The sequence below is a fragment of the Microtus pennsylvanicus genome, chromosome 18 (assembly GCF_037038515.1).
Source record: "Microtus pennsylvanicus isolate mMicPen1 chromosome 18, mMicPen1.hap1, whole genome shotgun sequence".
In the NCBI taxonomy this organism is placed as follows: Eukaryota; Metazoa; Chordata; class Mammalia; order Rodentia; family Cricetidae; genus Microtus; species Microtus pennsylvanicus.
This window is the reverse complement of record NC_134596.1, coordinates 16,131,855-16,159,454: the sequence shown is the minus strand read 5'-3', so window position 1 is coordinate 16,159,454 and position 27,600 is coordinate 16,131,855. Positions and strand designations below refer to the sequence as shown.

Genomic DNA, 27,600 nt, shown 5'->3' with positions numbered 1-27,600 from the left:
AAGCTGGTCTAATGTGCTTGTGATGTCTTGACCGACAACTTGATTGCATCTAGAATCACCTCGGCAACACCTCTGACTTATCCCTGAGGGCATTTCTAGTGCTGGTGGCACCATCCCATGGGCTGGGGTGCAGGACAGAACAGAAAGGGGGGGGGGGAGTGGAGGAGGCAGCCAGCTAAGCACCAATATTCTCTTTCCTAGTTGTGCATGTAGCATGGCCAACTGACATACTCCTGCTACCACGGCAAGAGCCTTTCATGCTCCTATGCTTTCCCCGCCACGATAGATGACATCCTCAAACTGAGAACCAAAGTCAAGACTTCCCTAAGTTGCTTTGGTCAAGCATTTCGCTACAATGTTTTGCTAGTGAAGAACAGTAATGGAAACAATTCTATGGCAAGAATAGGGCAACCTTAGCATCCAGCACCCAGTCATGTTTCCAGATAGGGAGAAGAGCTCGAGGGTTCTCAACACATACAAATGACAGTATCTGGGAACTCGGAAATGCTAATGATCCTGTTAGTCTTCACCCATGAATACATGCACTGAATTATAATATGGAGTCTCAAAAAATCAGTATAGATATATCAACTAACTTTTTTTTTAAACTGGTGGTGGCACATGCCTTTAATCCTACCACTTGGAAGGCAGAGGCAGGCAGATCTCTGAGGTTGAGGCCAGCCTGGTCTACAGAATGAGATCCAGGACAAACAGGAGTACACAGAGAAACCTTGTCTCAAAAAAAAAAAACAAAACAAAACAAAAAAACAACCAAAACCAAAACCTCACAAAACCCAAATAAAATAAAATAATAAGTAAAAAGTATTAAAATGGTTAAGATGGTAAATTTTATGTTATATGTAGTCTGTTACAACAAAAAAATGCTGATAAGCACATTGTCTATGAAACTACTTCCACAACCACTAGTTATGAATGTTATATTCAAAACCCCTCAAGGATTCCATTCAGTCTTTACGGGCTCCAGGCGCTTTAGGAACCCCCTCAGCACTCGCGGTAACAGCCCAATGGGCCATGCTTCTGCTAACCCATGGTGCTAGGGCCGTTACAAACAGACACACAGAGCCTTGCTCAGAAGCCCAGAACATGCTGTGAGAAGCGCTAAGGTGGAAAGTCTCTCTTTTCCTTCGGAACCTCTCTGGACCGGCCCTGGTATTCTTTTCACTCATTAGTGCTTACTGTGCCTTCTCAGGCACAGGCCAGGATCAACCATCCCAAGGGCTTAGGACACTGCTTCTAACCCTAGCGAGCATGTAGGCATGCCTGCTGGCTGCCACTTATCCTGGGTGGCACTTTCCTCTCCTATAGGTTGACTCATCAACCCTGAGCCAAGGATCACAACTTCATGCCAGGACTCTGGGCACCAACAACGGATATGGTCAAGACTCTTGTTCTCAGGAAGCTCAGTGTACTCAGAATGCTGTGGGCTAGGCCACCATGCTGTAACAAAGATGTCACCAGACACCGTGCTTCTAGGGAGACCTCGTCTGACATGGAGCAAGGGGCTTCAGATGACTCTGAGTGGAGAAAGAAATCTCTGGTCCCGGTCGCTGCCGTGGGTTACATGTGTTCTAGGGAGTTTAAAAAGAGCCTATGGGCTGGAAAGATGGCTCAGAGGTTAAGAGAATTGGCTTCTCTTTCAGAGGTCCTGAGTTCAATTCCCAACAACCACATGGTGACTCATAACCGTCTGTAATGAGATCGTGCCCTCTTCTGGCATGCGGGCAAACATGCAGACAGAACTGTATACATAATAAATAAATAAATCTTAAAAAAAAAAGAGCCCAGAGGGCACGGGGAGACGTGGAGAATTCCTCTCCTCTGAGAGCTTTACAACTGCCTGCTGTTGAACTGAATTCTTCAGATGATGGAGGAGATACAGAACTGAGATAAGAAAACCTACAAGTGACCCAATACAGCCATTGGCTGCCAGACAGTCTGGGTTCTCCAAAAAAAAAAAAAAAAAGATAAAAGAGAATTGAATTATCGAAATCAAAAGAGTTATAGACCACAAGCCTGAATGCTATGGATTCAAGTGACTCTGACATTTAAGTAGGAGGCACTGGAGACGCTTCTTAAACAACCTGGGTTAAACCGGAACTAAACACAGGAAATAAAAAGCAGCAGGACAACCGGGCGGGAAAAGCTGCCAGCTGCCCGTGGAAAGGATTCTCCCTAAGGTTAAGCCTGGGTCCTTCTGGGGCTGTCTGGGGATGGGGTGGAGGAGGGCACCTCTCCCATAGGAGGCTTGTGGATGCTGCGATCTCCGGCATGTCCACTTGGGTAGCACAACTGATAACCTTCATGAGGCTCACACAGGACATAAGGAGAACGACAGCGCCTGCCTCCTGGCGCTTCTAATAAATGGTTTTGTGGCAAATGAGATTTAGCTGAGACCTAATTCTTCTGTTGTCACTGTAGCAAAAACTCCATCTTGTGTGAGTTTCATAGAAGGCAGCGAAGTGCTGGGGGCAGGAAGGGAATTGTGGAGACCGCTTCACCTGGAACGTATCTGCGCACATAACTCACGGTGCGTGCGGATGACTGCAAGACGAAACCCAATAAAATGAATGAAATCGCTGCTATCTCCTGCATAAACTGTGCCCGGAGACATCTGGGCTATAATCTCAGTGGGGAACTATAATGCCTGTAAAATTGTTTATGGCAGTCTTTTCCTCTCTGAATAAAACGTTCCAAACAAGTGGAGATGGGTACACAGGACTGAAGTTCTGTCTTATCGCACCCTGCCCGGATCTGTCCCCACCCCCTTCCGAAGCCTCTCAATCTTTATGGTACTGCATTTTAGTTTAATTCTGCAGCACGAGTAGAGTTTAGAGGCAAGCCAGCTCACAAGCTGCTACACAGCCTTTATTTCTTGCCTACAAACATTAGTGGCACGGCTGTTTTTAAGGCTGGGGAGCCCAGGCAGCTTGCTAAGAGTGGGTCTTTGTACTCTTTGTTGTTTTTGTTTTTAATAATAATAATAAAAAACTCTTGGTAGGTATCAGGTACTTAATAAACTTTATCATCTCAACCATCTTGAAGTGTAAAGTTGGGCGGCATTACTGAATTCGCATCAGTGGGCGGCCAGTTTTCATTTCCTCTACCTTACATGTCTGTATTCATTAAATAGTAACTCCTCATTCTTCCTGTGCAGCCCTAGGAGGCTGGGAGAACCCTTGTGTTTTTATAGTCTATTTCCCCCGTACATCCTACATGGGAGGCACATGCTCTCCCCTGAGCTCCACTTTAAGCCCCTCGCCTTTGAGTTTACATCTGTAATAAATGCAGAAATCCACAGAGTTACAGAACTTCCTGAATTTCAAGGTAGCTGGCCTATTCACCTTGGTGACCGTGCATGCAAATGCCCAACGAGACAGAAGCCTTGGCAGCTTACCCACACAGGTTCTACAGGTGTGATGGCACTCCGCACATTGGATCAGCTCAGAGTCGAAGTAGGTGCCTGGTTCACAGTCTGGAATGCAGCTGCCCCGTGCAAGGCTGGTAAAAAGATAATAAGGCTCATTTCCATGTGTGTCCCGAAAGTCTAATTAAATTATGATCTGTCCTCAAATGCGTTTCACGGGAGGAAATGAAAGTTACCAAAGCACCATGCTTTGTGTTACTGGAGGTTCCCAGCTAATGCAAGCTGGCCAAGCTGTCCTGAAGCCAGTTGGATGTCCTGGGGCTTCCATCCTGGTGCAGGAGGCCAAAGCTTCCAGCCTTCTCCTACACCAGGATGACTTCTTTCCATAGCATTTCCTAAGACCTGAATTAGAAACACCCCTTTCCCCAGAAACTGGAGCATGGAGCGGTTGTCACTGTGGCAACCAAAGGGTCTGTCTACATTTTGAGGGTAATGGCCACAAGGCTGGCCTTCAGTCCTCGATCTGCACTGGATTCTTCCTTACTTAAAACTCTGCTGTTTTCCATGAACTTGAAACAAGAGCCCCTCCTGGCAGCTGGCAGCCCACTACATGTGGCTTCTGCTTTCCCTTCTCACCCCATCAGTGCCTACAAACCTTTCCCTTAGCCAGGCAGCCCAGCAAGGCATCGTGGACACAAACTGAGCTTATACCGCCCATGCAGGACCTGGCTCCACCGCTTCCCAGCTGCGCAACCCCAGGCAAGATACCCGCTTCCTCCTGGTAATTGGTTGTTACAACATAACACTGCTTGGAAGACGGGCCGAGCAAATGTATATAACCGTTCGGTGTCTGGCACACAGCCGTGTAAATAAATGTCGCCGACTACGATTTCTTTGGTTCCTGGGATTGTACTGTGTCTGAGGCACGCGTTTTAAATGGGTTTGCCAATAAACAGATTGAGCAAGGGCTCTGGGATGTGTCTGCCAGATCCAGAAGGCCTGCTGTGATGTGATTTATAATTAGAAATATATATATTTAGGCTTCATCCTGGCACATAGCTCCAGAATGCTCTAGAATCGATAGTGATAAGTGTCTCTTTGAGTGCTAATGAGATAACTGGTAGCTGGGACTCTACAGCAGTTCCATGGTGGGGCACTGGTTGCAGGTGAACAGACCATTGATCGGAGAGGCAGTAATTTCCGGCCCCACCACCCCTACCTCAGAGGAGGGGAAAGAGACTGAAGGTCGAATCGGTTACCAATGGCCAATGATGTTAACATTAACTCAGGCCTCCATAATGGAGTCTCCATGGCAATGACAAAGGAGATGATTTGGAGCTTTCAGGTTGGTAAACAAGAACAAATACACGACTGAGAAGGCTGAGGCAGGGGGATTACCATGAGTTCAAGACCCATTTTGGCGACAAAGAATATACCCATCCACCTGATGGTTGGGTATTGCATCCAATTCCTCAGGAATGGAAGGTCTTAAGTTCCTGATCTTGCCAGTGTTGCTATGGGTAATACCACTTCAACCCACTTCCTTTGTAAGACTTGTATAATAAATGGCTAAAGTAAGGAAGTGTCTCCCTATTCTAGAAGCGGTTGTAGCAAAGCAATCATATCAAGGAGAGGCTGAGGAAACTCCGACAGCCAGTTGGAAGCAAGAATGGTTTGCAATCTGAGGCCTGGGAGTAGCCTCAGAAGTAGGGCCAGCATAGGGAACTGAGTTCTCAACTTCTGGGATATTCACTGGGGTTTACGGGGTATCCAGTGGGTGCCCACCCATCCATCTTCTGATGACCAGAGGGCAAGTGTGCTGTGCTGCATATGTAGACCCCTCCTGCCCCTGGGTTTTGCACCTCCATCCAGTGGGGTGATGTTCATAAGGGTTGCAAACTCCTCTCCTCCTCTCCACAGATGGCCCAATGCTCACCTGACACCCTGTCTCACTAGGTGCCAGGGCCAGCACGCAGGCCGGTTAAATCATGTTTGTAATAACCGACACTTCCCCGTGAACCTCTCCAGTGTTTATCCCCCTAAAGAGACAGATGGCCAGGAGGCCGCAGCGCGGCTGTCCTCTCACAGCCGTGACGTGACGGCAGTGATTTGAAGTCACAGCTGAAGAGGATATTGGGCAATAAAAGGAAGCTTTCTGTGGATTAAGGCTGGCGATGTTTCCCTGCTTTGTTTGTGCTCCTCTATGGATGCTTATTGGTCTTGCAACCATCACATCTGCCCAGGGATTTCTGCCGGAGAGGCGCTTCCTGCCCTGCATCTACCTGACTTCGCTCTTCTCCACAGGACATAGAAATAGGTGTCTTGGACCCCTTGGCACATTTCCTCTGGGAAACAGGTTCTGGGGAGTTGGATTCATGGAGTCTTCTGTCCTTTACACCTTCAGCTAGTAGCCTAGAAGTTGAGGGTCCATAGCAGTAGATGACAGTGCTAGATGGGCCCAAGATATTAAAGCTGGCCTCTCCCAGCTGCCCGTCAAGGCCTCTAGTAAAATGTCTCCTCTCTCTCAACCTTGTTCCCTTTGGGGGATTATCTTCCTGGACCAGTAGATCCTTCTGCTTCTAAACCTGTCCTGTCTGGCCAACAGGTTTAAAGAATGGAAGGTATGATTTGCCACATTGGAAGCTCTTACTTTCCCTGCCTGTCACCCAAACTCTGATCTGAAAGAAAGGGCAGGATGAGGGCAGTGTCACCGAGGCGGCCACATGGAGCCTCCTGGGAAAGCCATTGACCTCCTCTGCATGAAAACTATGAATATCACTAAAGACTTCGTAAGTTGCTGTACAGGTTAAGGGGGCAGCATTGGCGGGGACATTTGCAGTAAGAGCAGATGCTCTCTGAGTTCTCCTCCACTGTTCTTCATCAGAGAGCTTCACTGTTGCTGTGAATTCCAGTCTCAGCATCAGTGGGAGGAGAGAGGCTGAGCTAGCTGGGTAAGTGGGGCGTGGCCTTCAGGATGCACCTGCTGCTCCCTGGCTGGACCACAGCATCCCCTCACTTGGCATCTGCTGGAAACGCAGGGGGGCTCAGGTTTCACCTCGGCTCACTGTCATCTGGACACAAACCCCTGAGGTTCCTATGTCTGTCAAGGTACTGACCATGTTGACTCCTTCACTTTCTTCCTTTCCATGAAGACCATGGTGCTAGGCCACTCTGTACGGGCTGTCCAAAGCTTAACTTTAATACGTGCTTTCTAAACGTTTGGAGAGTAACTGGTGGTATGCATCTGATGTCACTAAATGTAACTCAGGTGCACCGGATGATTCTAACAAAAGGATTATACATTGTTTGAAGAAGATTCCTTAGCCTGAAAAGAGGTTGGTTTGTTTGTTTTTTTTTAATACTGAATTTTAAAGGGTTGAGTTCTGTGGAACTGGGAGGATCAAGAATCTATGAGACATCTTCAGAGAGCCAAACTCATTCTCTGGCTGAAGATGAAAAACACTGAGGGGTGATAAGAGAGAAGAAGAGAACCGGCTGGCCAGGAGGGAGGGTGGGAGAGTCACTGAATCTGTGACCTGGGCCAGGAGGGGAACGGGAGCAGAGGGGGTTTACTATTGTAAAGGAAAGTGACCCAAGCTTCCTAGAAATCTCTCCCCACCGCCCAACAGCAAACTCTATTGTACCTGGTTCTAGTGGTATATTCTTTGTATTTTGATAAATAAATCTTGCTTGAAGACCAGTGGCTAAGCTAAAGCCACTAGAGGTCAATGGTGACACACACGTAATAGATTTGTACTCTTGAACGTGGTTGTGATTGATAAAGTGTAGGGATTTTTTATTTATTTTTAATAAATAAAGCTTGCCCGAAGATCAGAGGGTAAAACTAAGCCATTAGAGGCTAGGCAGTGGTGTCACATAACTTTAATTCCAGGATTTGGGAGACAGAGTCAGATGGATCTCTGTGAGTTCAAGGCTACCCTAGGCTACACAAGATCAACGCAGAAACAAATTCTCACACCTTTAATCCCAGTCCCAGGGAGTCACACACGCCTTTAATTCCACACTAGAGGGAATATAAAATGGGAGGAGAGAGGCTTAGCCTGCTTAGTTGTGGCCACCCAGCCTTGGTAGAAGTAGGACTTCCCTAGTGGCTTGATTGCTTTGCTTTTCTGTTTAAACCCCGATTTCTGTCTCTAGGTATTTATTACTTGTGCTATTCCTACCTGATGTGTTCAACTGTCACCTAACCAGTTCTCCAAACCTAGCCTAGAAAGTTTGACCATCCTCCAACTTCTCTTCAACAGTCCCTTGACTTGACAGCCAGGGTTCGGCTCCCGGACTTAGACATCTTAGCTTTCAGGAAAAGACGTAAACCCTTGAGGAAGCAAACACAGAACGGACCCTGTCACTTTTTTTTCCCCCACTCAGAGCAGGCTCACCTGAATCCTTCTTTACACACAGTGCACTTCTCAGGCTCATCCACACACTTGTGACAGCTTGGGTGACACTTGAGGCAGTTTCTCTGACCTGGAGAGAGGCGGGAAGATGGGGAGCAGAGGACGGCGTGGGGGAGGGGCTCAGAGTAGAGAGTGAGCTCCAGCATTGTAGGCAGCCTTGGCAAGACAGTTCTCCCCAGGGCCCTCTCCAGAGCAGGTCAGGAAATTAACCAAGGACCCAGCTCTTCCCCATCCCTTGTCTGGAGTGCGTCAATCAAATCCTCAAAGGACCAGCAGATCTGGGTGGCTAATTCCACATTCCTTATCTGGAATATGTCAATCAAATCCTCAAAGGGCCAGCAGGCTTCAGAGGTGGTCCCTTCCTAGAGGAGACACTCTCATTCTGCTAATGGACCAGAGTCAGTTCCTGGCTGGCTGAGTACACTCGAATCAGGTGCAGGTCTTTATAGACCTCGGGGCACGCTGGAGGCCAGCAGCCCCTTTCCCGGTGAGTCCTTCACGGGAGTCTTCACTGAGAGCTTGGTACCTCTCTAGTGAGGCAGGGCTCTATGCCTCCTCCCGGGAAGGAGCATCTGGGTCATGCCAACTCCCGCTTGCACATCCCTGCTTTATGTCCTAGCTCAGTTTTGTTGTTGCCGCACCAACCCCCAGCTGGTGCTACTGCTACACGCCAGGCCCATAAGCTGAGGGCCCTTGCTGGTTCCTCTGTGCAGCCTCCTTGGGGTCCTGGGGTGGCATCACAAGCACCCAGCTGGTGCTCAGGAAGGACAGTGGTGAAGGATGGCTGACCTGCCCTGGAAAGTGAGGAAGCTGTGTGTGTGGCTCAAAGTGAGCCTGGCTGGCAGCCCAGGCAAGAGTCTGCGAAGCTGGGAACTGAAGAGGGGTAACATGCCATTTCCCCTCTAAAGGGTGCCGACTTCCTGGCTGCTTCTCCCCAGGGTTAACAGGCATGGCAACAAGTGACAGGCTAGATCAAGCAGGGAGACAAACAGGAGGACTAGGGTCAGGGTTGCTGCCTGCCAAGCCTCTGAGTCTTCAGCATATTCGAGAGCCATCACCTGTCCATTTAACACAAACCTTCTCTTCCACCTCTTCAGAGTGTGAGGCCGGTTGCTAAAACATACGCTGGAGTTCCTGCCCATCCATCCCTCACATCTGCCCGGGCAGGTGGACTAGCGGGATATCTGGCTTCCTGCTCTAAGTCTGAGTGTGTCATTACTAGTTAGGGACTTCTTACTCCTTTTCAACTCAAGATAAGGAAGACAGTGTTCCCCTCTTAAGGGTGTGGTCACTACTGTAAAGAGTCACACAGACACTCCCCAGACCTCCTGGGACCTGACTCCCACATGTCAACAGGGGCAGCTGCATTTAGAGGATTGCCTCTGAATCTCAAGTTGAGTTCATAGCACTTCCTAGGGGCTTCCATCTCCCAATTATGTAAACTTGTGCTGACATCCACAGCACTCTTTCCTGGATGAGAGATGACAAGACAGGTGGCAGGGCATCCTCTTCCGGTGTCTCAAGGGAGGCTGAGCTGGGGACCCGTGGACGAGCTACCTTTTCTGCATCCTATCCTTAATAGAGTAAATTCAAGTGTGCAGGGCTTACTTCAACAGTGTGTTGGCAGAGCATGCAGCATGCTGCAGATGCTAAATGCTGTGGTTGCCCACTCCCAGCCCCTAGCCTGGTGAAAAGTCCCAGACAAGACCAAGAGAGTACAGGAAGCCAAGGGCCCAGCAAATCCTCCCAGAAGAGGGGAGCACACCCCAGGGGCACAGGCGGGGTAGGGAGGTGGACAATTCCCTCATTCTGTGTCTGGGGACAGCCCACTTACTCTCATCAGCATAAAGGCCAGCAGGGCAGAGGGTCACACAGGTATTTGTCTCCTGGTAGTGATAGAACCCACGGCGACAAGACAGGCACTGTGTTGGGCTCCTGCCCAGGCAGGTCTCACATCCTTTATGGCATCGTCGACAGCGTCTTGCTGCTGTGTCCCCAAAGTAGCCCAAGGGACACTCGCTCACACACTTCCTGTGGGACCAAGAGCAGGTGAGGGTCTCTCTGTTTTAGTACCATCCCGTGCCCACCCTGTGTGGCTCTTGCACGGGCTGAGGCTGCATAGCTGGGTGGGTAAAATGCCAAGGACACAGGATCCTGGGGTAAGGTTAAGTCAAAAGTATGTTCCCCTATGTTTGCTCACTGGGTGCAGTGTGGGGAGGTGTCCTGGGTACAAACAGGCAGGTCTAAAGAACAGGAATTCGATTCCACAAGCTGGGTCTGGTGGCTCACAAGTATAATCCCAACACTTGGCTGAGGTATAGGATTCTGAGTTTAAAGTCAGTTTGGGCTACATTTGGAGACCTTGTCTAAACAAGACAAGACAAAACAGGAATTCTTTCCCATTCTGAAAACCACTTGGTTTTCTGTAGGCACTAAGACTTTGGTGTTGACTAGGAACTTCATTGTTTGTTTGTTTTGGGGGGGGTTGTTTTCTTTTGGGGGCACAGGGTTTCTCTGTGTAGTCCTGAGTATCATGACACTTGTTCTGTAGACCAAGTTGGCCTTGAACTCAGAGATCTGCCTGCCGCTGCCTCCCAGAGCTAGGATTAAAGTCATGCACCACCACTGCCCAGCTTGACTCAGAATTTCTGACTGGGTCAAATCCTACATGGATGCCTTCGTAGACCAAGTCTGATGGTCAATGAATGAAGCTGCAGATGACTGTCCTTGCACCGAGCCAGGGTGTTTCCTGGGTCTTGGGTGGGGACGCCAGATACAGTGAAATTGCATCTGACCACCACTGTGTGCAGCACACCCCCTACTGGCCTCATGAACATGCATCAGCAGTGTTGAGGTTCATCTGCCATCCAGATCTTTAAGGTGTCCAGCACTGTTTTGCTGTCACCTTGGCCTTTTATGTGAGACCTATGCAGCCCATGGTGGAGGCTCAGAAAGGTTTGTGCATTGGATAAATACGAAGGGCAGCTTCAAGTCTGTTAGGGCATGGTACAAGGGTCTGAGGCTTGCACACTCCCCACAGAAGGGACAGTTTAAGCTGGGACAATTGGCTATAGGCTGGTCATCCCAGGTTAGGTCTGTCAGAGGCCTCATTCAAGGAATAGGAAGTTATACAGACTTTCTAGGAAGCCACCAGGGAAACCCATACCCCCAGCTGCAGCCTGTTCAAGAACCATGTCACCCTGCTGGTCCTCTGAGGCCTATAGTACAGGGTCTTGTCTACAATCCTCTTTGAGCAGGCATGTGTATTCAGTACGATCCAGTATGGATGCAGAATGACATCTAAGCACTGCCAGCAAACTGTTCATCTTCTCACCTTTCCATAAGGGACTTGTATCTCCTGTGTGATCAGAACCAAGATACTAAACTTTAAAAAAAAATGCAGAGCTGTAACCCTTTGATGCAATTTCTTTGTGGAGGATTATACAGCTCAGCATGGCCACCCCAGTGCTACAACACAGGGCCCTAGGGCATGCGGAAAGCAGCTGCAGCCACCTGTTACCTGCTTGTCTTGGCGTTCCCCAGGCTGAAGTGGACACAGTTCAAGCACTGGTCTGCATTGGGGCCATCGCAGCCTTTGTTACCGCACTCAGGATGGCACACACCTTAAAGACACAAGCACTTCTTTTCACCCAGAGAGATGCTTTCTCCATCCAGTCCAGCCCATGGGTCCCTTTGTCAGGTTACCACAGCCCCCAGGTCCAGGGAACTTCCTTCAAGAGTGATGTCTTACAGGGGCTACTACACCAGAGACCTACTCATAGGATGCGGTCACAGCAGGGGGCTGAGTCTAGCCGTCCTGACCCTCTATGGAGGAAAGGCATATGAGAGCAAGTGATACAGCCGGGGTGGTGAGGGACCAAGGCCAGGGAAGAGATGGGAACTGAGATCCCAGATACAGCACCACGAGGTGGTGGCTTACTGGGAAGGATCTTAACCTGCGTCCATCTTGGAGAGGAGAGCTATAGCATCTGCCTCATTGCCTTCTTCCCAGCATTCTGTTCTGTCTACTCCACCTACCTAATTTTTTGTCCTATCAAAGGGCCAGGGCAGTTTCTTTATTAACCAATGAGAGTAACACATAGACAGCTGACCCTCCTCCATCACCTAGAGATGAGGCATTAGAGCCATCATGATGGGACCAGTCACCTTGTTATGGGCACTGTGGAAAACAAAGCAACACCGTTGGGTGTGAGCTGTGACACTGTGGTGTTGACATGCCTGGGAAGGGTGAAGGCGTCTCTCCATTCCCACACTTGCTGAGCCCGCTCTTGCACAGGATGGAAGGAGACAGGGACAGTGGGAACCTGGCCCTGGATGAAGCTTATGGTGACTGTGGACTGAGTTTCTTCCTGCTGCATTTTTTTGCCCTCTGGTTTCCCTCACGCAAGCTGTCAGCAGTAAGCCACCAATGTCTTCCCTCAAGTCTCCTCGGGTGACTTGAATTGTAACTGTGGGCTCCATGTTGTTGGAAAGTCATCCAAAAGCGCAGGGAGCTCTATGAATTCCAGAAAACTGTCACCTTCTAGGTTCTCCCCAGGGCCCCACAGGGAGGAGACAGGTTTTAATATCCGCCTCCTCAGCTGCAGTGGGCATGACTGCAGATTCTCAGCTGCTGAAGCCAGCCTGAGGTGACTTCTGCCTTTCCTGTGGGTCTGCTTCCACTGTGCATACAGAGGAGCATCCCTGGAGATGCAGGGAGGGGGCAGAGGAGGCACGGCACAGGGTGGGGGCTTCTGAGACTTCAGAAGGAACAAGACTAAGCTTGTGTTGGTAGAGGATGGGGAGTGAATTCAGAAGCAAGGAAGAGTTGATGTGCTGGGCCCCTCATCTCACGGGGAACATGAAGACAGATGCCCTCATTCTCCCAGCCCACAGTGGGCTTTGCTGAGGAACATAGAGGCCTCTTCCTTCGCCCTCCCTTTCTGCAGGCCCTCCCAGACTTAGAGCTGGCTTCCTTTCCTAAGGTTCACCTTTGTTGATCCCTCCCAGTTTTCATTGTGGGTCTCCACCTGATTCTCTTCCCACCAGAACCCCTGCAGAGCTGAGGTCTTCTCCTGGACGTTCTAGATTGTCTTTCCAAGTGGTGGCTGGCCTAGTTTGTATCCTAGAGAGACATGCCTGTCACTTCCAAAATCCAGCGCCTGAGCCACATCCTCACTCTGCCTTCTAAGACTGTTTATTATTATTATTATTATTATTATTACTTTGTTGGCCTCACCCCAAGTCAGTTGCTGGGACACCTCTACACCCCCACCCCATCACAATATTGTTTGGCTACTTTCCCACCCACCAGGCACGGTGACATTCTGCTGTGGCCTTGTTGACCAGTCCCTTAAAGGGCTTGCCTTTTGCTTTCTCTATAAGACACAGAAGACAGTAGGTAACAACGCAACCAGCCAGGTATAAAGGAATACACTCTAAAGAGACACTGTGTCTCTGTCTGGCCATGAGACCGTTGAAACAACACACCCCCTGGAATCGCATGCTGGGAGAAGGAAAAAGCATTAGCCAGAGGGGGATCTTGTCGACTGGGAAGAGATGGACAGCTTGTCAGACCACCTCACAGGATGAGGATGAAGCCCAGACAAGGATGGGTTGGTGGTGTGCAGAACCACAACCCAATCAGGACTGCTTAGATGTGTGCATCCCTAGACATCCACCTAAACTTTAATCTCACTTCAGGACCTTGAACATGGATTTGTGGGGGTGGGGTCAGAGGATTTCCTTGTCCCTTCTCCTGATGTGGCTACATTGAATAGATCTCCTTTTCCTGCCCTTTTGCCATTAATTTGGTTGTTTTAATTGGCTTCTTAAAGATGGGTAGCCAAACTTGGCTTCTTAGAGTATAAACTATGATCCCAAGCTCAGTAACAGTCTTCCATTTTAGGAAGATTAAGGGTGTTGGGGGAACAGGGGCATGAGTCCCATTTCCTCACAGATAGAATGGGGTCTGACAGGATGGGGTCTAGCTTGTTCACTGCAAGTCACTAGGCTGTATCTGTGTGGGACAGGCGCTAGGTAAATACTTGCTGGTGGCTGAACTGTGATAGTATTAGAAAAGGGAGAGGGGAGAAAGGGCAGATGCCCTCACCACCTGTAGGCACAATGTTCTAGCAAGTCCCTAAACTTAAATGGCTTTGGGCGGGGCCTCGACTGGGCCATCCCCAGCATTGGTCTACAGGATGCTGATGTCACCTGCCACCTCCAGCTGCCCCTCCCTCTCAGGCCTTCCCAGGGTGGAAAGTTTTATTAGCCATCTCTACAGAGTAGCCCTATGCAAGCTTGGGTTCACATGACAGCCAGGCCCGCAGACTTCTGGAATAGCATCAAGGCCGTGGGCAGCCGCCAGCCCTCAGCTGGAGAGGCTGGGATATGACAGTGTCCATCCAAGAGCAGCTATCAGATTCATAAACCAACCAATCAACCAGCATGTGGCTTTCTGGATGCTTTTAAAAGCCAAATATCAAGCTTCAAATCACCCACAAAACACGCTGAATCAGATCCACCTGGCTAGGCATCTCCCCCCAACCACCGCTGCCCTCCCTGGAATGCTGGGGTCCGGCTGTAACTCATTCTCTCCGCGAGCATCTGTTTTTGTTGTCGCAATCTGTCATTCTGCCTGCTTTGTATCTCTCCTCAGTTAGCTGAAACTGACTCTGAGGCCTGGCTTCCTGAGTCAGGGTGATTGTGTATCACTCCAAGCAGAGGCTCCCAGCAGAAGGAGCGTTTGAATGTTCTGAACAGCTTGGCTAACGTAGATCACAACCCCACTGGGCGAACTAACACAGGCTAATTTGAGATGCCAATTTTCAGGCCTTTGTGGTGCAAATCTGGGGTTGGGGGAAAAAAAAACAAAACCAAACAAATCAATGAGTCAGGAAAGCAACTTGGGGTCCTGCTCTCTCCCTCTTCCTTCATTCTCCCTCTTCTCTCTCTCCTTTCTTTCCAGGATTAGGGATTGGATCTGGGGCTGCACATAAACCAGGTAACTGTTCTATCACTGAGCTATGTCGCCTGGACTTATGTTTTTGACATAGAAACTGCAAGTTGATCAGACTGGCTTTGAACTCACTCTGCAGCCCCGGTAAGCCTTGAACTTAGGATCACCCTACCTCAGACAATCCTACTACCCAAGTTCCTGGGATTACAAACCTGCACCATGAGGCCCATTAATTTTCTTATTCAATGGCTGCTTCTTTCCCCAAGCTAGGCCCCACTTCAATCCAACAATAGCTGGGTCACATGCTTGTAAGCCCCCTCCCCCCCATGTCCTGCCTCCATCCTTTCTGGGTTCAAATCTACTAGCTGCCTAGGTACAACCTACCTGGAGTGTCTTATTTACCTGCTACGGGTATAGACTTCTGAGTGCCCCTGGTCTCTTAGGTGGGGCCCGTCTAGGGTCTGCATGCTAATCAAGTATCCTGATGAGTTCTGGTGGTGATGGTGAGGTCTACCTGTACTGTTACTACCACATGGCTATCACTATAGGCTGGCCCTCACTCCAAGCTGTTCACTCTAGTACCCTACACGCTGACTTCCCCATGCTTCCTCTGACCTACTGAGGCTGCTACCCTTGCTTCCAGCAGGCCGTCTAGTCCCTGGTTCTCTTGCTTTCTAGTCCACCGCTCCACTCGCTAATGTCATTGCTCACACTCCACTTCCCTCATCTCATGTGGAGGCTACTGCTGCTGCCTCTGGTCCTCAGTGCTGAGGTGGTGGCCCTCCACCTCTCATCTCTCCTGTCTGCCTCTCATCCCTGATGCTGGTCCCTGGGACCACTGCTCCATTGGACTCTGTATTTCTTGATATGGCAACTAGTTGCTAATCCACAAGGCCCAGGTGGAGTCAATGCCAGTCTGGACATCACCACAAATGTACCGTTAGTCAGTGACCAGCTTTCCATGTTCTAAGAGCAACAGCCCGTGACTCCCGTGCCCTTACTTTAAACTCTAAAGTGGCTATTCCTCGCTCCTCCTGCTTGGCCACTCATACCATGGCACCCCCCGTCACTCTGGCTCGCCTCTGAGACTGGGTCACCCTTCCGGTTACCCCCTAGACTTCAGAGAGCTTTCCAAAGAGCCAGAAACACATCGTATTCCCATGGAAACCGCTTCCTCCATCCAGGCCATGCTGTGTAGAGACCAAGTGACTCAGAGTAGAATAGCGTAAAAGTGAGATGCCAGTGTGCATGGCTGGAGTCAGTGGCAGATTTTTGAGGACAAAAAAAAAATCAGTACTTTATTAATAATTACTGAATCTAGCCATGGTTTATAAATCACAGGGGAAAACAGCATATTAGCCCATACATAATTCAATGTTCCGTTTTAAAGGAAAGGCAGAAGAAATTTAAAATGAAATCGACCAGTGTTTATGCTTGATTTGTATTGGTGGGATTTTCCACTTAGTTATCCATATTCTGAGAGATCACCCATCATTGTCAGGTAGCTAGGACACTTAGCTAAGAAAATATGCCCAACCAGAAACACCAGAGTCATAAAATCGCTGTGGGATGGCTTAGAGGAAAATGAACAACTTCAGGCTCTAATGACACTTTGCTGAGAGGCTGGAGGTATCCAAAGACATCTCTGGGTTACTGTGGCTCCCAGCTACCTTGCAAATGAGCCAGCAGTCTAGAGACTGAGGCCATCATGTGCACTGGGATAGCTATAGAAGCATCTGTACCAGGGGTCTTTTCATGTGAGGTGTTGAAAATGTTTATGCATAGCATCCGTCTGTACTGGTTCATCTCTTGACACCGTCCTGAGTACCAGCCCTGGCGAGTGCTCACTTCTCAACCACCAGCCCCTTGGAAACAAACTTGTGGACCCCGAGTTTTCTTCTCACTACAGGTTGCTCAAAGTGGATGGACTCGAGAGAGTCAGGATGCTGAGTTTTGGGATGAGGGCTCTTGAAGAGAGGGGAAAACCCTGAATCCAGCTAATGAATACAAGGCAAGCCCCAGTTCTGGTTGGGCATATAGGAACTCAGTGCCCCAGCCTGGGAGGTCAGAGAGTACTTACTGGTCTGAAGCATACTTACTGGTCTGTAAAGTATTAGGAGAGCCTTGGGTGGAAGGAGCTGTGTGAGTGCAAATTACCATCATTATTATAACTTCCAGGCAAGACATGTCTTACAACCAAAACCCCACCTTTTGCCTGAAAGGGTCCCCATCTTCGAGAACTACGGTGGAAAACAAAGTCTGGAGGCCAACCATCTCTTCTCACTCAGTTCCATTACCTGTGTATTCTTCCTCGTCCTCAGGAGCCTCTGCCTGGGGAGGTGATCCAGCAGCTTTGGGAGGCTCTGGTTCTGGAACGGAGAGCTCCAGCATCCGTGAGCGAGACTGATGGGAACTGAACGCGCGGTATGGGTGCTCCGCTGTGCCATATAAAATGAGGCTCCATTCTTTCAGCTTTCCTGGAAGGCACCAACACCGCAGTTATCCCCTAAAGCTCTGGATGTGCCTGCGGGCTGCTGAGCCTGTGCAGCAGCCTCCACTCATCCCCTCATGAGAGCAGCAGCTGAGGCCTGGCTTCTCCTCCCACAGTAGGCTCTTGGTTGGTACTTCACTGCCCACTTGCTTATTGGTCACGTGTGATGGCTGTTCCAGATGTTGTTAACTTGACTACACCCGGAATCATCTAAACTCCATGCAGCTGGGTAGACCTGTGAGGGGTCTTAAATCATTTAATGTGTTCCCACTTTTATGTTCCCACTTCTGACTCATTTTTTAAACTGGATCGTTTGAGGTGGCAAAACACCTTTAATCCAGAGCTTTTGAGGCGGGAAGATTCACCTTTAATCTGGGTGACACCTTCTGCTGGCAGCTTATATAAAGGACACAGAAGAAGGAAGCTCACTCTCTTGCCAGCTTGCTCTTACTCAGAGACAATTCCATTCCTTCAATGGCACTGGAGTTTACATTTTGGGGATTCCAGTGTCTACTGAAGACTAGCTGAGACATCCAGTCTCGTGGACTGAACAACTACTGGATTCTTGGAATTTCTGCTGGTAGACAGCCATGGTTAGACTAGCTGGACCACAGCCTGGAAGCCGGTGATTCTCAACCTGTACAGGGTGACCCTGTTGGCAAACCTCTATCTCCCAAAATATTTACATTATGATTTAAAACAGTAGCAAAACTATAGTTATGAAATAACAATGAAAATAATTTTATGGTTGGGGGTCACCACAGCATGTGGAACTGTATTAAAGGGTCGTAGCATTAGGTTGAGAACCTAATTAGATGGAGAACCACTGTTGTAAGCCATTTTAATAAATCTCCTTTCTATATATATTCATTCATTCTTTAAGTTCTGTTCCTCTAAGAGAACCCTCATTAATACAGATTTTGGTACCAGAAGTGGTTCCAGAGCAACAGAAGTTGAAGGATGAACTTTAAAATAGTATCTAGAATAGGCTTTCCTACAGCTACTGAAGCCTCTCTAGTTACTGAAGCCTCTCCTGGAAGAGTACTGAGCGTCCATGGTGTGAACAACTCTACAAACTTAAAGAGGCAATGTTTTTACTGATTGCACCAGAAAGATCTAGGCTAACACAGCTCTTCCCACTTCAAATGATTTAGTTAAAACTCTTGTAAGTGTACTCAGCCACATAGGTTTTAGTTAATTCCAGATATAGTCAAGTTGACAACCAAGAGTAAGTGCATGCCTAATCAACTTGACACACGATCATATTTCTTTACATCATGCTTAATTTCCAAATGAAAACAATAACCAGGCCATAATTATACACAATATGATATAACTATCTCTCTAACAACCACAAATGCGTTAGGAATTTAAGAATTTAGGTGGCAAAGTCCCTGGAGGGACAGTCTTATAGTATCTCACACTTAAATAGATAGCCACTGATATTCTCTTAGTTGATGCTATATTACATGATAAAGGAATTGAGAAAAGAAAATACAAGTAGCTGTATGAATACATTCTCACAGCAGGACCAATGGAATGGAATCGAAGACCTGGATATCAATCCACATACCTATGAACACCTATTTTTTGACAAAGAAGTTAAAAATATAAAATGGAAAAAAGAAAGTGGTGTGGGACAATTGTTTATATTCTGTCAATTATATTTTAAATAAACGCTGATTGGCCAGTAGCCAGGCAGGAAGTATAGGCAGGACAACCAGACAGGAAGTAGAGGCGGGTCAATGAGAACAGGATAATTCTGGGAGGAGGGAAGCTCCTTCTGCAGTCCCAGCCCAGACACAGAAGAAGCAAGATGTGACTGCCTTGCTGCAAAAGGTACCAAGCCATGTGGCTAACATTTACTAGAATAATGGGCTAATAAGTTATAAGAGTTAATAAGAAGCCTGAGCTAATGGGCCAATCAGTTTATAGTTAATGTAGACCTCTGTGTGATTTCTTGGAACTTAACAATTGAAGGAACCAGGCAGGACAGAAACCCTAACTACAAGAAAGTATATACAACCAATGGTGTTGGCATAACTGATTATCAACATGTAGAAGAATGGAAATAGATCCATATCTATTGCCATGCACAAAACTCAAGTCTAAATGGATCAAAGACCTCAACATAAAACCAACCACATTGAACCCCATAGAAGAGAAAGTGGGAAGTACACTTGAATGCATTGGCACAGGAGATCACTTCCTAAATATAACCCCAGTAGCACAGACAAGTCACATGGCCCTAGATAATTTATGACTACCTTCCTCTACTACCCATTCCGTATTTCCTACACCCTCAAAAAGCACCCTAGCAGACTTTGGCTCTTTTCTTGGAGGAGTGATCTATACCTTCATTCCTGATGGGTCTGTGCCCTTTGTCAACCTGCCTTGATTTGGATATTGTAGTTTCCCATTAACTTTAACCACAGAACATGGTAGCACCAAGAGATGCCCCAAAGCAATGGTTCTCAAGCTTCCTAATGCTGTGACTTTTATTTAGTACAGTTTTTCATGTTGTGGTGACTCCAATCCTAAAATTATTACATTGCTATTTCATAACTAATTTTGCTGCTGTTATGAATCATAATGTCTGATGTATGACTCCCAAAGGGGTCATGACCCATGGGCCGAGAACCATTGCAAAGGATCTCCTGCACTTCAGACATAATCTTCCTTACTTCCACTGTGTAGAAGCAATTACATTTCTCCTTGAATTTTGGTTGGGTCTATTTCCCATCTTCTAATGTGCATATGTATTGTCAAGAAGCCCAAAGTTGTGGCCACCTCTTGCTCACTTGGTCCAATCAACATAATGGCATCAATATAGTGAACCAATGTTGATATTTTGTGGAAGAGACAACCAAGATCCCGTTGAACTAAGCCATGACACAGGACTGGAGAGTGAACATATTCTTGAGGCAAAACAGTAAAGGTATATAGTTAGCCTTGCCAACTGAAAGCAAATTGCTTCTGGTGGTCCTTATGGTACCAAGAAAAAGGCATTTGCTAGATCAATAGCTGCATACAATGTGTTAATCTACTCAAGTAAGGACACCACATCTGTAGAGCAGCTGCAATTGTAGTCACTACTTGGTTGAGTTTTCAATAGACAACTGCCATTCTCCAGGATCCATTTTTCATTTGTACTGGCCAGATAGGAGAGTTAAAGGAAGATATGGTGGGAACCACGACCCCTGCATCTTTCAAGCCCTTGATGGTGGCACTAATTTCTGCAGTTCCTCCAGGAGTGTGATACTGTTTTTGATCCACTACTTTCCCTGGCAGAGGCAACTCTAAGGGTTTTCATTTAGCCTTTCCACCCACTGGTCAGGGAACTCATGTGACAATTCTGCCAACTTCTAATTATGTCTATCCCAACTATACATCTTGGACTGGGGAGATAACCACAGGTGGAATTTAGGGACTCACTAGATCTATGTGTGTCAAACTTCAGCCAAAATAACATGAATCACCTGATCTCCATAAGCCCTTACTTTAACTGGAGGGCCACACTGTTTCTTGGGATTTCCCAGAACTACCGTTAATTCAGAACCAGTATCTAACAGACCATGGAAAGTCTGATTGTTTCCTTTCTCCCAGTGTACAGTTATAAAAGGCTGTAGGTCCCTTTGGGGAAGGATTCAGGAAAGGTTAACAGTAAAACTCTTGGGAATTTTATATCACGGTCCTCACAGGAAACTGGGCTGGGGAGATGGTTCAGTGGTTAAGAGCATTGCCTGCTCTTTCAAAGGCCCTGAGTTCAATTCCCAGCAACCACATGGTGGCTCACAACCATCTGTAATGATATCTGATACCCTCTTGAGGAAGAGAACTGGTCAGTGGTCCTCATCAACTTAGACCATGAAACCCAATATGGACAAGTTCAACAGAACCACTATATATGGGCTACCCATGCATGCTTCAGTATTGCCAGGGCATAGATTTCATTCATTTCATTCTTTCCAGGAAATTGGCTGTCCCTTCATTCAAGGTGTTCTAGGTCTGCAAACTAGCTCCAATCTGGAAATTGTTTCCTAGACTGAGGTTTACTTTTGCCACGATCCAAGGCAGCGTTTCTTTTATCGGTCTGAGAATTTTTCTGCTTATACAGATCAAACAAAAATTCTGTAGGTTTCTTTTCTATTTCATGCCTGGAAACACCATGATTGGTTAACCAGTATCAAAGGTTCATATGAGTCATGCCATCATAAAAAGCTGCCCATTATGGGTCAGGCCATTATGGAGATTGCTCTGTCTATGTTACCCACTATAACAGCAACGATCACCTTGACTCTGGCAATTCAGTGCTGGCACTTGAATTCAACCCATTGCATTTAATTTTGAGCAGTAGCATCTCAGACCCTAAGGTCTGGCACAAGGAAAAGAACAACAGCGAAGCTCTTCAAAGGTGCGGACGCCCCTCTCGCCATTTTTGTGTCTACAGGAATCACGAAGGGCACATCTTCTGGGTCTTCCCATTGTGGGGGATTAGGATTTACACAGAGCATCCACGCTAGCATTGCAGTTTCCCTGAGCCTTAAGATCCCTTCATCAACACCAAGACAAGGGATATCAGGAATCTCCAATTCCTTTTCATTGGGCCAGCTTTTGATACATGCTTCAGCCAGTCATTCAAACAAGTTTTTGACAACTTTTTCTCTAACCATGTGAGCTTCCATATTAAACCAAGAATCTCCACTCAGATGGCCCATATCAATAAACCTGGCCTGATCCAGTTTTGTGTTCCTTCAACCATTTATCCCACACCCTTAAAATCCATTCCCACACATATTCCCCAGGCTTCTGCTTGAATGGATTAGCAAACCCATTAAGATCTTTGGTAGTGTAGCACACCTCCTCATGAACTACACTTTCTATCTCCACTTTAGGAGCCTCATTAGCTTTAAGTCTGGTTGTAGGTCTAGGGGCAACTATTGGTAGGCACTGAGGGACATCAGGATTGTCTTGTCTGGCATCCCCTTCAGGAAAGGTCACTGTTGGGTTAGGAGACAATGAAGGATTGATTTCCTCAGTCAAAGGCAGAAAAGGCAATATTTCAGGGGCTGGGGGTGTGAGTATATCTTCTGTTGAGGGTGCAGAGACTATTTCCTCAGGTAAGACAAACCCTTGAGAATCTCAGGATTGAAAGTTCTCAGCTTTAATAGGGTCCTCCCACACATCCCCATCCCAAGTCACAGGATCCCACTCTTTACCAGTTAACGCCCTTCCTTTAACTGCCGACGCCCTCTGAGGCTGGGGCTTGAAATTTCACAGTAACTCAGCCAAATTTTGAGGGCTTTGGTTTGATTTTCTGCAACCTGAGCTCTGTGGAGAGAAGATTCTCTTCCAGAGCACACTCAGAAATCTCTAGAATGTTAGTCGCATCTGGATCTGGTCAGTCTTACCACTGAGTTCTTTGTTGTCCTTTACCGTATTCTGAGATGCTAGCAGCGACTTTAATCAGGAGCTCTTTCTTCTCCCTTTCCAGTTTATTCAGAGATGCTAGGAGCAACCAATCACCACCATCATTTTCCTTAGCTTTCCACACTGTTGAAAGTTGTGTATACAGTCACCAAATCTGTGGACTCTCACAGTTGGTGACTCTACTTCTTTGGGATTCAAGCATATAGAGAAGACCAGCTAAGACACCCAGTCTTATGGACTGAGCAACTGTTGGATTCTTGGACCTTCTGTTGGTAGATAGTCATTGTTGGACTAGCAGCCTGTAAGTCATTCTAATAAATCCCATACATAATACACACACACACACACACACACACACACACACACACACACACACACACACACACACACAGCCTGGAAGTCATTCTAATAAATCCCATACATAATACATACATACATACACACACATAGACACACACAGACACACACACATATACACGTACATATATGTATATTAATCCCAACAGTTCTGTTCCTCTAGAGATCCCTGATTAATATACCAGGTAAGCCTACTGCCTGGGCCACAAACTGCTTTCCCTAGTCACCGCCTTCCTAAAAGCCAGGGTTCTTCTCTCTCTGAGCTGCCCTGCATTTCCTGAACCTGATGGAGGGAGCTTGGCTGTTTTGGACTCTGCCATCCTAGAGGTGCTTTGGCTCCTTGACTCTTTTTCACTACAGCTGCCTTTGAAGATGCTCTGGCCCCAGACTGGCAATAGCTAGCTATCGGTCCCTCTGGGTATCAGACTTGGTAAGAAGTCTGGCCAGTTGGCCTCCTGTGGGACACTAGCTTGCATTCGAGGGATCTTCTATTTGGGTCCTCTGCTCCAAAGCATAAAGGAATCTGGTGTCAGGCTTGTTACTCCCTAACCAGCCCAGGTAAGTGTTTGTGGGTGGGAGGTGAGAGAAGTCCTGGGGACAAGTCCAAATGCATACTGAAGCTGGTATGCATGGAAAGCTTTGTAAACAGAAAGATGAGTGGCAAGATTAGGCTCTGTGGGATGGGCATGTACTAGGTATGGGGAGGCCAGAGTAGGATAGTGGGGCACCCAGCCTATGATGGGAATAGTGGGGGCCGTGCTCTACTTTCCTCCTCCAGGTGGACACAACAGCCACATAGCTAGGCATGCTGAAGTGTGAAGAGAATAGGACGCCTAACCTGAGACTCCCAGGAACATTCTGTGGGTGTGCATATCCACGTGTGATGCTGCGTGTGGAACCCAGGGCCTTGCACACACGAAGCAGGTGTTCTAGCATCGAGTCGCCAACACACCATCAGGCGAACTCCTGATGTCATGGAAACACACAAGTAACAGACTTCTGTGGGCTAGGCCACTCTTAGGGTTTCTTTCCTGACAACGGCATCCCTAGCAACTGTGTTTAGGAGGATCAGAGGTGAGGGGGTAGCACTGTGCTCATCCTTGGGGGTGTATGCAGCTTGGCTGTCACTTCCCTTCCCCATCCTGCTACAAAGGCAGCCATCTGCCTCCAGAGATACATGCAGAGGTAGGGTTGCAATGTGGGCAGCTCAGCCAGGACAACTTTATCTTTTGCTCCAATGGACATCTCTCAGGCTCGCTAAATCCACCAGAGAGGACTCATGCTCATCAGAGTACCACACACCCCTGTGACCCCCTGGGTTCTAGAAGAGTTGTAGGTCTGGGTAAGTGATAGCACCATGCCACAGGGTGGCGCTCAGCTACAAGTGTGGCTCATTTGTACCAGCGTTTCATTTGGGCCGGGCCTAAGTTTACAGTCACTAAATGGCCTACTTTCTGTTCAGGTGTTGCAAACACAGTGCCCAAATTCATAATAATAACATCTGGAGATGCGTTTGGGAAGATAACTAGGAACAGATGATGCAAACGCTGGCCAGGCCTGTAAAGACATGAGGAGATGTGTAAGGAGAAGAAGAAGGAGGAAGAGGAGGATGAGGAGGGAGGAGGAGGATGAGGAGGGAGGAGGAGGAGAAGGAGGGAGGAGGAGGATGAGGAGGGAGGAGGAGGAGAAGGAGAAGGAGAAGGAGAAGAGAAGAAGAAGAAGGAGAAGAAGGAGAAGAAGGAGAAGAAGGAGAAGAAGGAGAAGAAGGAGAAGAAGGAGAAGAAGGAGAAGAAGGAGAAGAAGGAGAAGAAGGAGAAGAAGGAGAAGAAGGAGAAGAAGGAGAAGAAGGAGAAGAAGGAGAAGAAGGAGAAGAAGGAGAAGAAGGAGAAGAAGGAGAAGAAGAAGAAGGAGAGAGAGAGAGCGCGCAGAGCCGGCACACTAGCTCTGATTCACCGCAGGATACCCTCCTCCACATCATGATGCAGCAAAAACGGTTTCACCCAGAAGTTGGCAACATCCTCTTGGGCTTTCAAGCTTCTAGAACCACAAACCAAGCAAACCTCTAATCACTGTGAATGACTCAGCCTCAGGTATTTTGCTATAGCCACGGCAAGACAGAATTAGGCCTTGCCCCAGGTCAGACCCTGCCTTGCCTGAGGCTGGCTTGGCCTGGGCAGCATTAGAGGATGTCCACAGGCGTGCTCTTTCCACTTGGAGAAGCAGACCTTTTCCTAGTGCATGAGCTTCCAAATGGTTTAGCTCTTTTAGACTCTTGGTGGCTCTGCCCCTATACATGTTTCACAGGTGCACATTTGACTGTGGCATTGAGTGCCTCCCACAGCTCCAGGTACAGAAAGCCCAGCCATGGCAATGACTTTATCCGTCCAAACTCCTCAGAATCAGAGTAAAGCTGTATTTCAGACCTCAAAGGCGCCCAGGCTCTTTAACTACCGAGCAGTGCACGGTGATTACAGAGTGACTGTGAAGACCGAAGGACAGAGGCCAAGGGCTCTCTCTAAACTGTAATTTAGCCAGGAGTTATTTCGGGCCTATAGGATGTCTCCAAAAACACCCACAAAAAGCCAACTCACTGAAATTAGAGTCTTATTTTAGGAGACAGTTTCAATCAGACAAACAAAAGGAGTTATTCTGTCCTCAGGATCAATAGTGTCCAGTGTGGGGGAGGAAAGAGAGGAAAATCATCCCAGGAACCACCCTGCGGTGGGGGGGGGGGGCAGGAAGGGGAGGCAGAAGGAAGGCTAACGCTCAGGAATGGAAGAGAGGCTTCATTTTTATTACAGGCCCTTGGATCAATTTTTCTTAAAAATACAAACACCCACCATATTTCCTGTTCATATAGATAAATCCCCAAAATTCAAAAAAAACCCCCTACAAACAAAGCAGATATATGTCAAAGAAAAAACGGCAGAGAGCAGCAGGTACGTGTGTGTGTGTGGGGGGGTCTATGTTTTCAAATAGGATGCATAAATGGATGCTATGCTTCAAACCCAGTTGCAAAGGCAAGACAGAGTCTCCCTGCCAGAGGGTGACTATGGAGCCTCATGCTGTGCTCATGAATGCTTCGAGGAATCCTTCGTTTGTTTGTTTGCAGTCCTGGGAGTTGAACGACCAGGGTTTTGCACATTCTAGAAAGCCCTCTACCACTGAGCTATAGTCCTAGCCCAAGTGTTGGATCGTATGCATGTTTGTGTATGTTCATATGTGTGTGTATGTATGCGTGTGAGTGTGGAGTCCAGAGCACCACACTAGGTGTTTTGCTCAGTTGCTCCCTTTCCTCCCCAGTTGTTTCTGAGGCAGGGTCTCTCACTGAACTTGGAACTCACTGGTTGGGCAAGACTGACTAGCTAGCAAGTTCCAGGGATCTGCCTACCGCTACCATCCCCACGGCTATGTTTCAGACACACCTGCAGCACCTGGCCTTTAGGTAGGCACTAGTGATCCAAACTCAGGACCTTATACTGATGCAGCAAGACCTCTTCTGACTGAGCCATTGCCTCTGAACCTCCCAAGCGTTTTATCCTCATCCATGCACATATGATCACATGCACTGCCTCACCCCCTTTATTAACACATCTTGTAGCCCCACCCCTACCCCGTGCCCTGTTTTTTCTACCAGCTGTGTACCATGGAGGTCATTACGGTGCTGCCTTGCAGACAGCGGGTGTTATCCATGCCCCCTACGGTTGTTTCTGAATTGATGAACAGCATATAGTACTGTGACCCTGAAGCCTATGGTGTAACTTTGGTGATCCTAGGAGGGACGTAGAGAGGCAGACAGTATGCATCCTGGCTAGGTAGATGAAGCTGCTGTTTCATCTCTGTTCTTTCGTTGCTTCTGCATCGACAGAAGAGCCGTCATAATTTTATGCCCCAGAATACCGGCTGCCACACAGGAACTGCCACCAAGTAGACAAATAAAATCTGATGAGCTTGTCACTTTGTATCTTGTTTTAACGTGGAGTCTCAGTGGATGCTCCTCCCCAGGCCTTCTGTGTGCTGGGATTATGTTGGTACCCCACCCCACCATGCTCAGCTCTCTTTTTGTCTTCCCAAGAGTCCTTGTAGGCTACACGCTGGGAAGCAAGAGTGGGTATCAAAGGGAGTCTGCTCTCTCACAGCCTGAGACTGTGAGCGTCACAACGCTGAGCGGTTAGCCTTGCATTTCTCAAGTGGCTAAGTACAAACACTTTCCCGATTTGATTGGGTGAGAAAACTGTAAGCACTTGCTAAGCTCCGAGATTTACTTGATTTACTTGAACTGTTTGCTCCAAACAGATGATGACTCTTCCAAGCTGTGTCACAGCACAGTGAAGCTACATCAGCAGTGAGCCAAGGGGGGGACAAGAGGTGCTTTTGCTCACACCTGCTCTGTAGTGTTGTTTCTTCTCCTGGCAAGATATTTATGATTGCCTCCGAGGGCCCAGGAAGTATGCTGAGAAGTCATGGCTCCGAGAAGGAGGAACACAGCACAGAAAACGAGTTTGCAGGGAAGGGCAGTAGGGCAGGAAATCTCATGGGTCCCCAACGGTACAACGCC

General features: G+C 47.9%; 1 protein-coding gene across 2 annotated transcripts in view; it reads right to left on the bottom strand.

Annotated features, from left to right (window-relative positions):
• The window catches only part of Pcsk6 (proprotein convertase subtilisin/kexin type 6), a 183,694-nt gene that overhangs the window by 8,439 nt on the left and 147,655 nt on the right, over positions 1-27,600 (bottom strand). Inside the window, exons 14-19 of one of the 2 annotated variants that reach the window (XM_075953247.1) lie at positions 17,062-17,241; positions 16,864-16,902; positions 11,324-11,426; positions 9,638-9,834; positions 7,786-7,873; positions 3,416-3,519 (exon numbers count right to left, since the gene is read on the bottom strand). In XM_075953247.1, coding sequence (XP_075809362.1) covers positions 3,416-3,519; positions 7,786-7,873; positions 9,638-9,834; positions 11,324-11,426; positions 16,864-16,902; positions 17,062-17,241 — 711 coding nt within the window. The remainder of the gene's footprint in view (positions 1-3,415; positions 3,520-7,785; positions 7,874-9,637; positions 9,835-11,323; positions 11,427-16,863; positions 16,903-17,061; positions 17,242-27,600) is intronic. The other variant, XM_075953248.1, reaches the window with a different exon arrangement.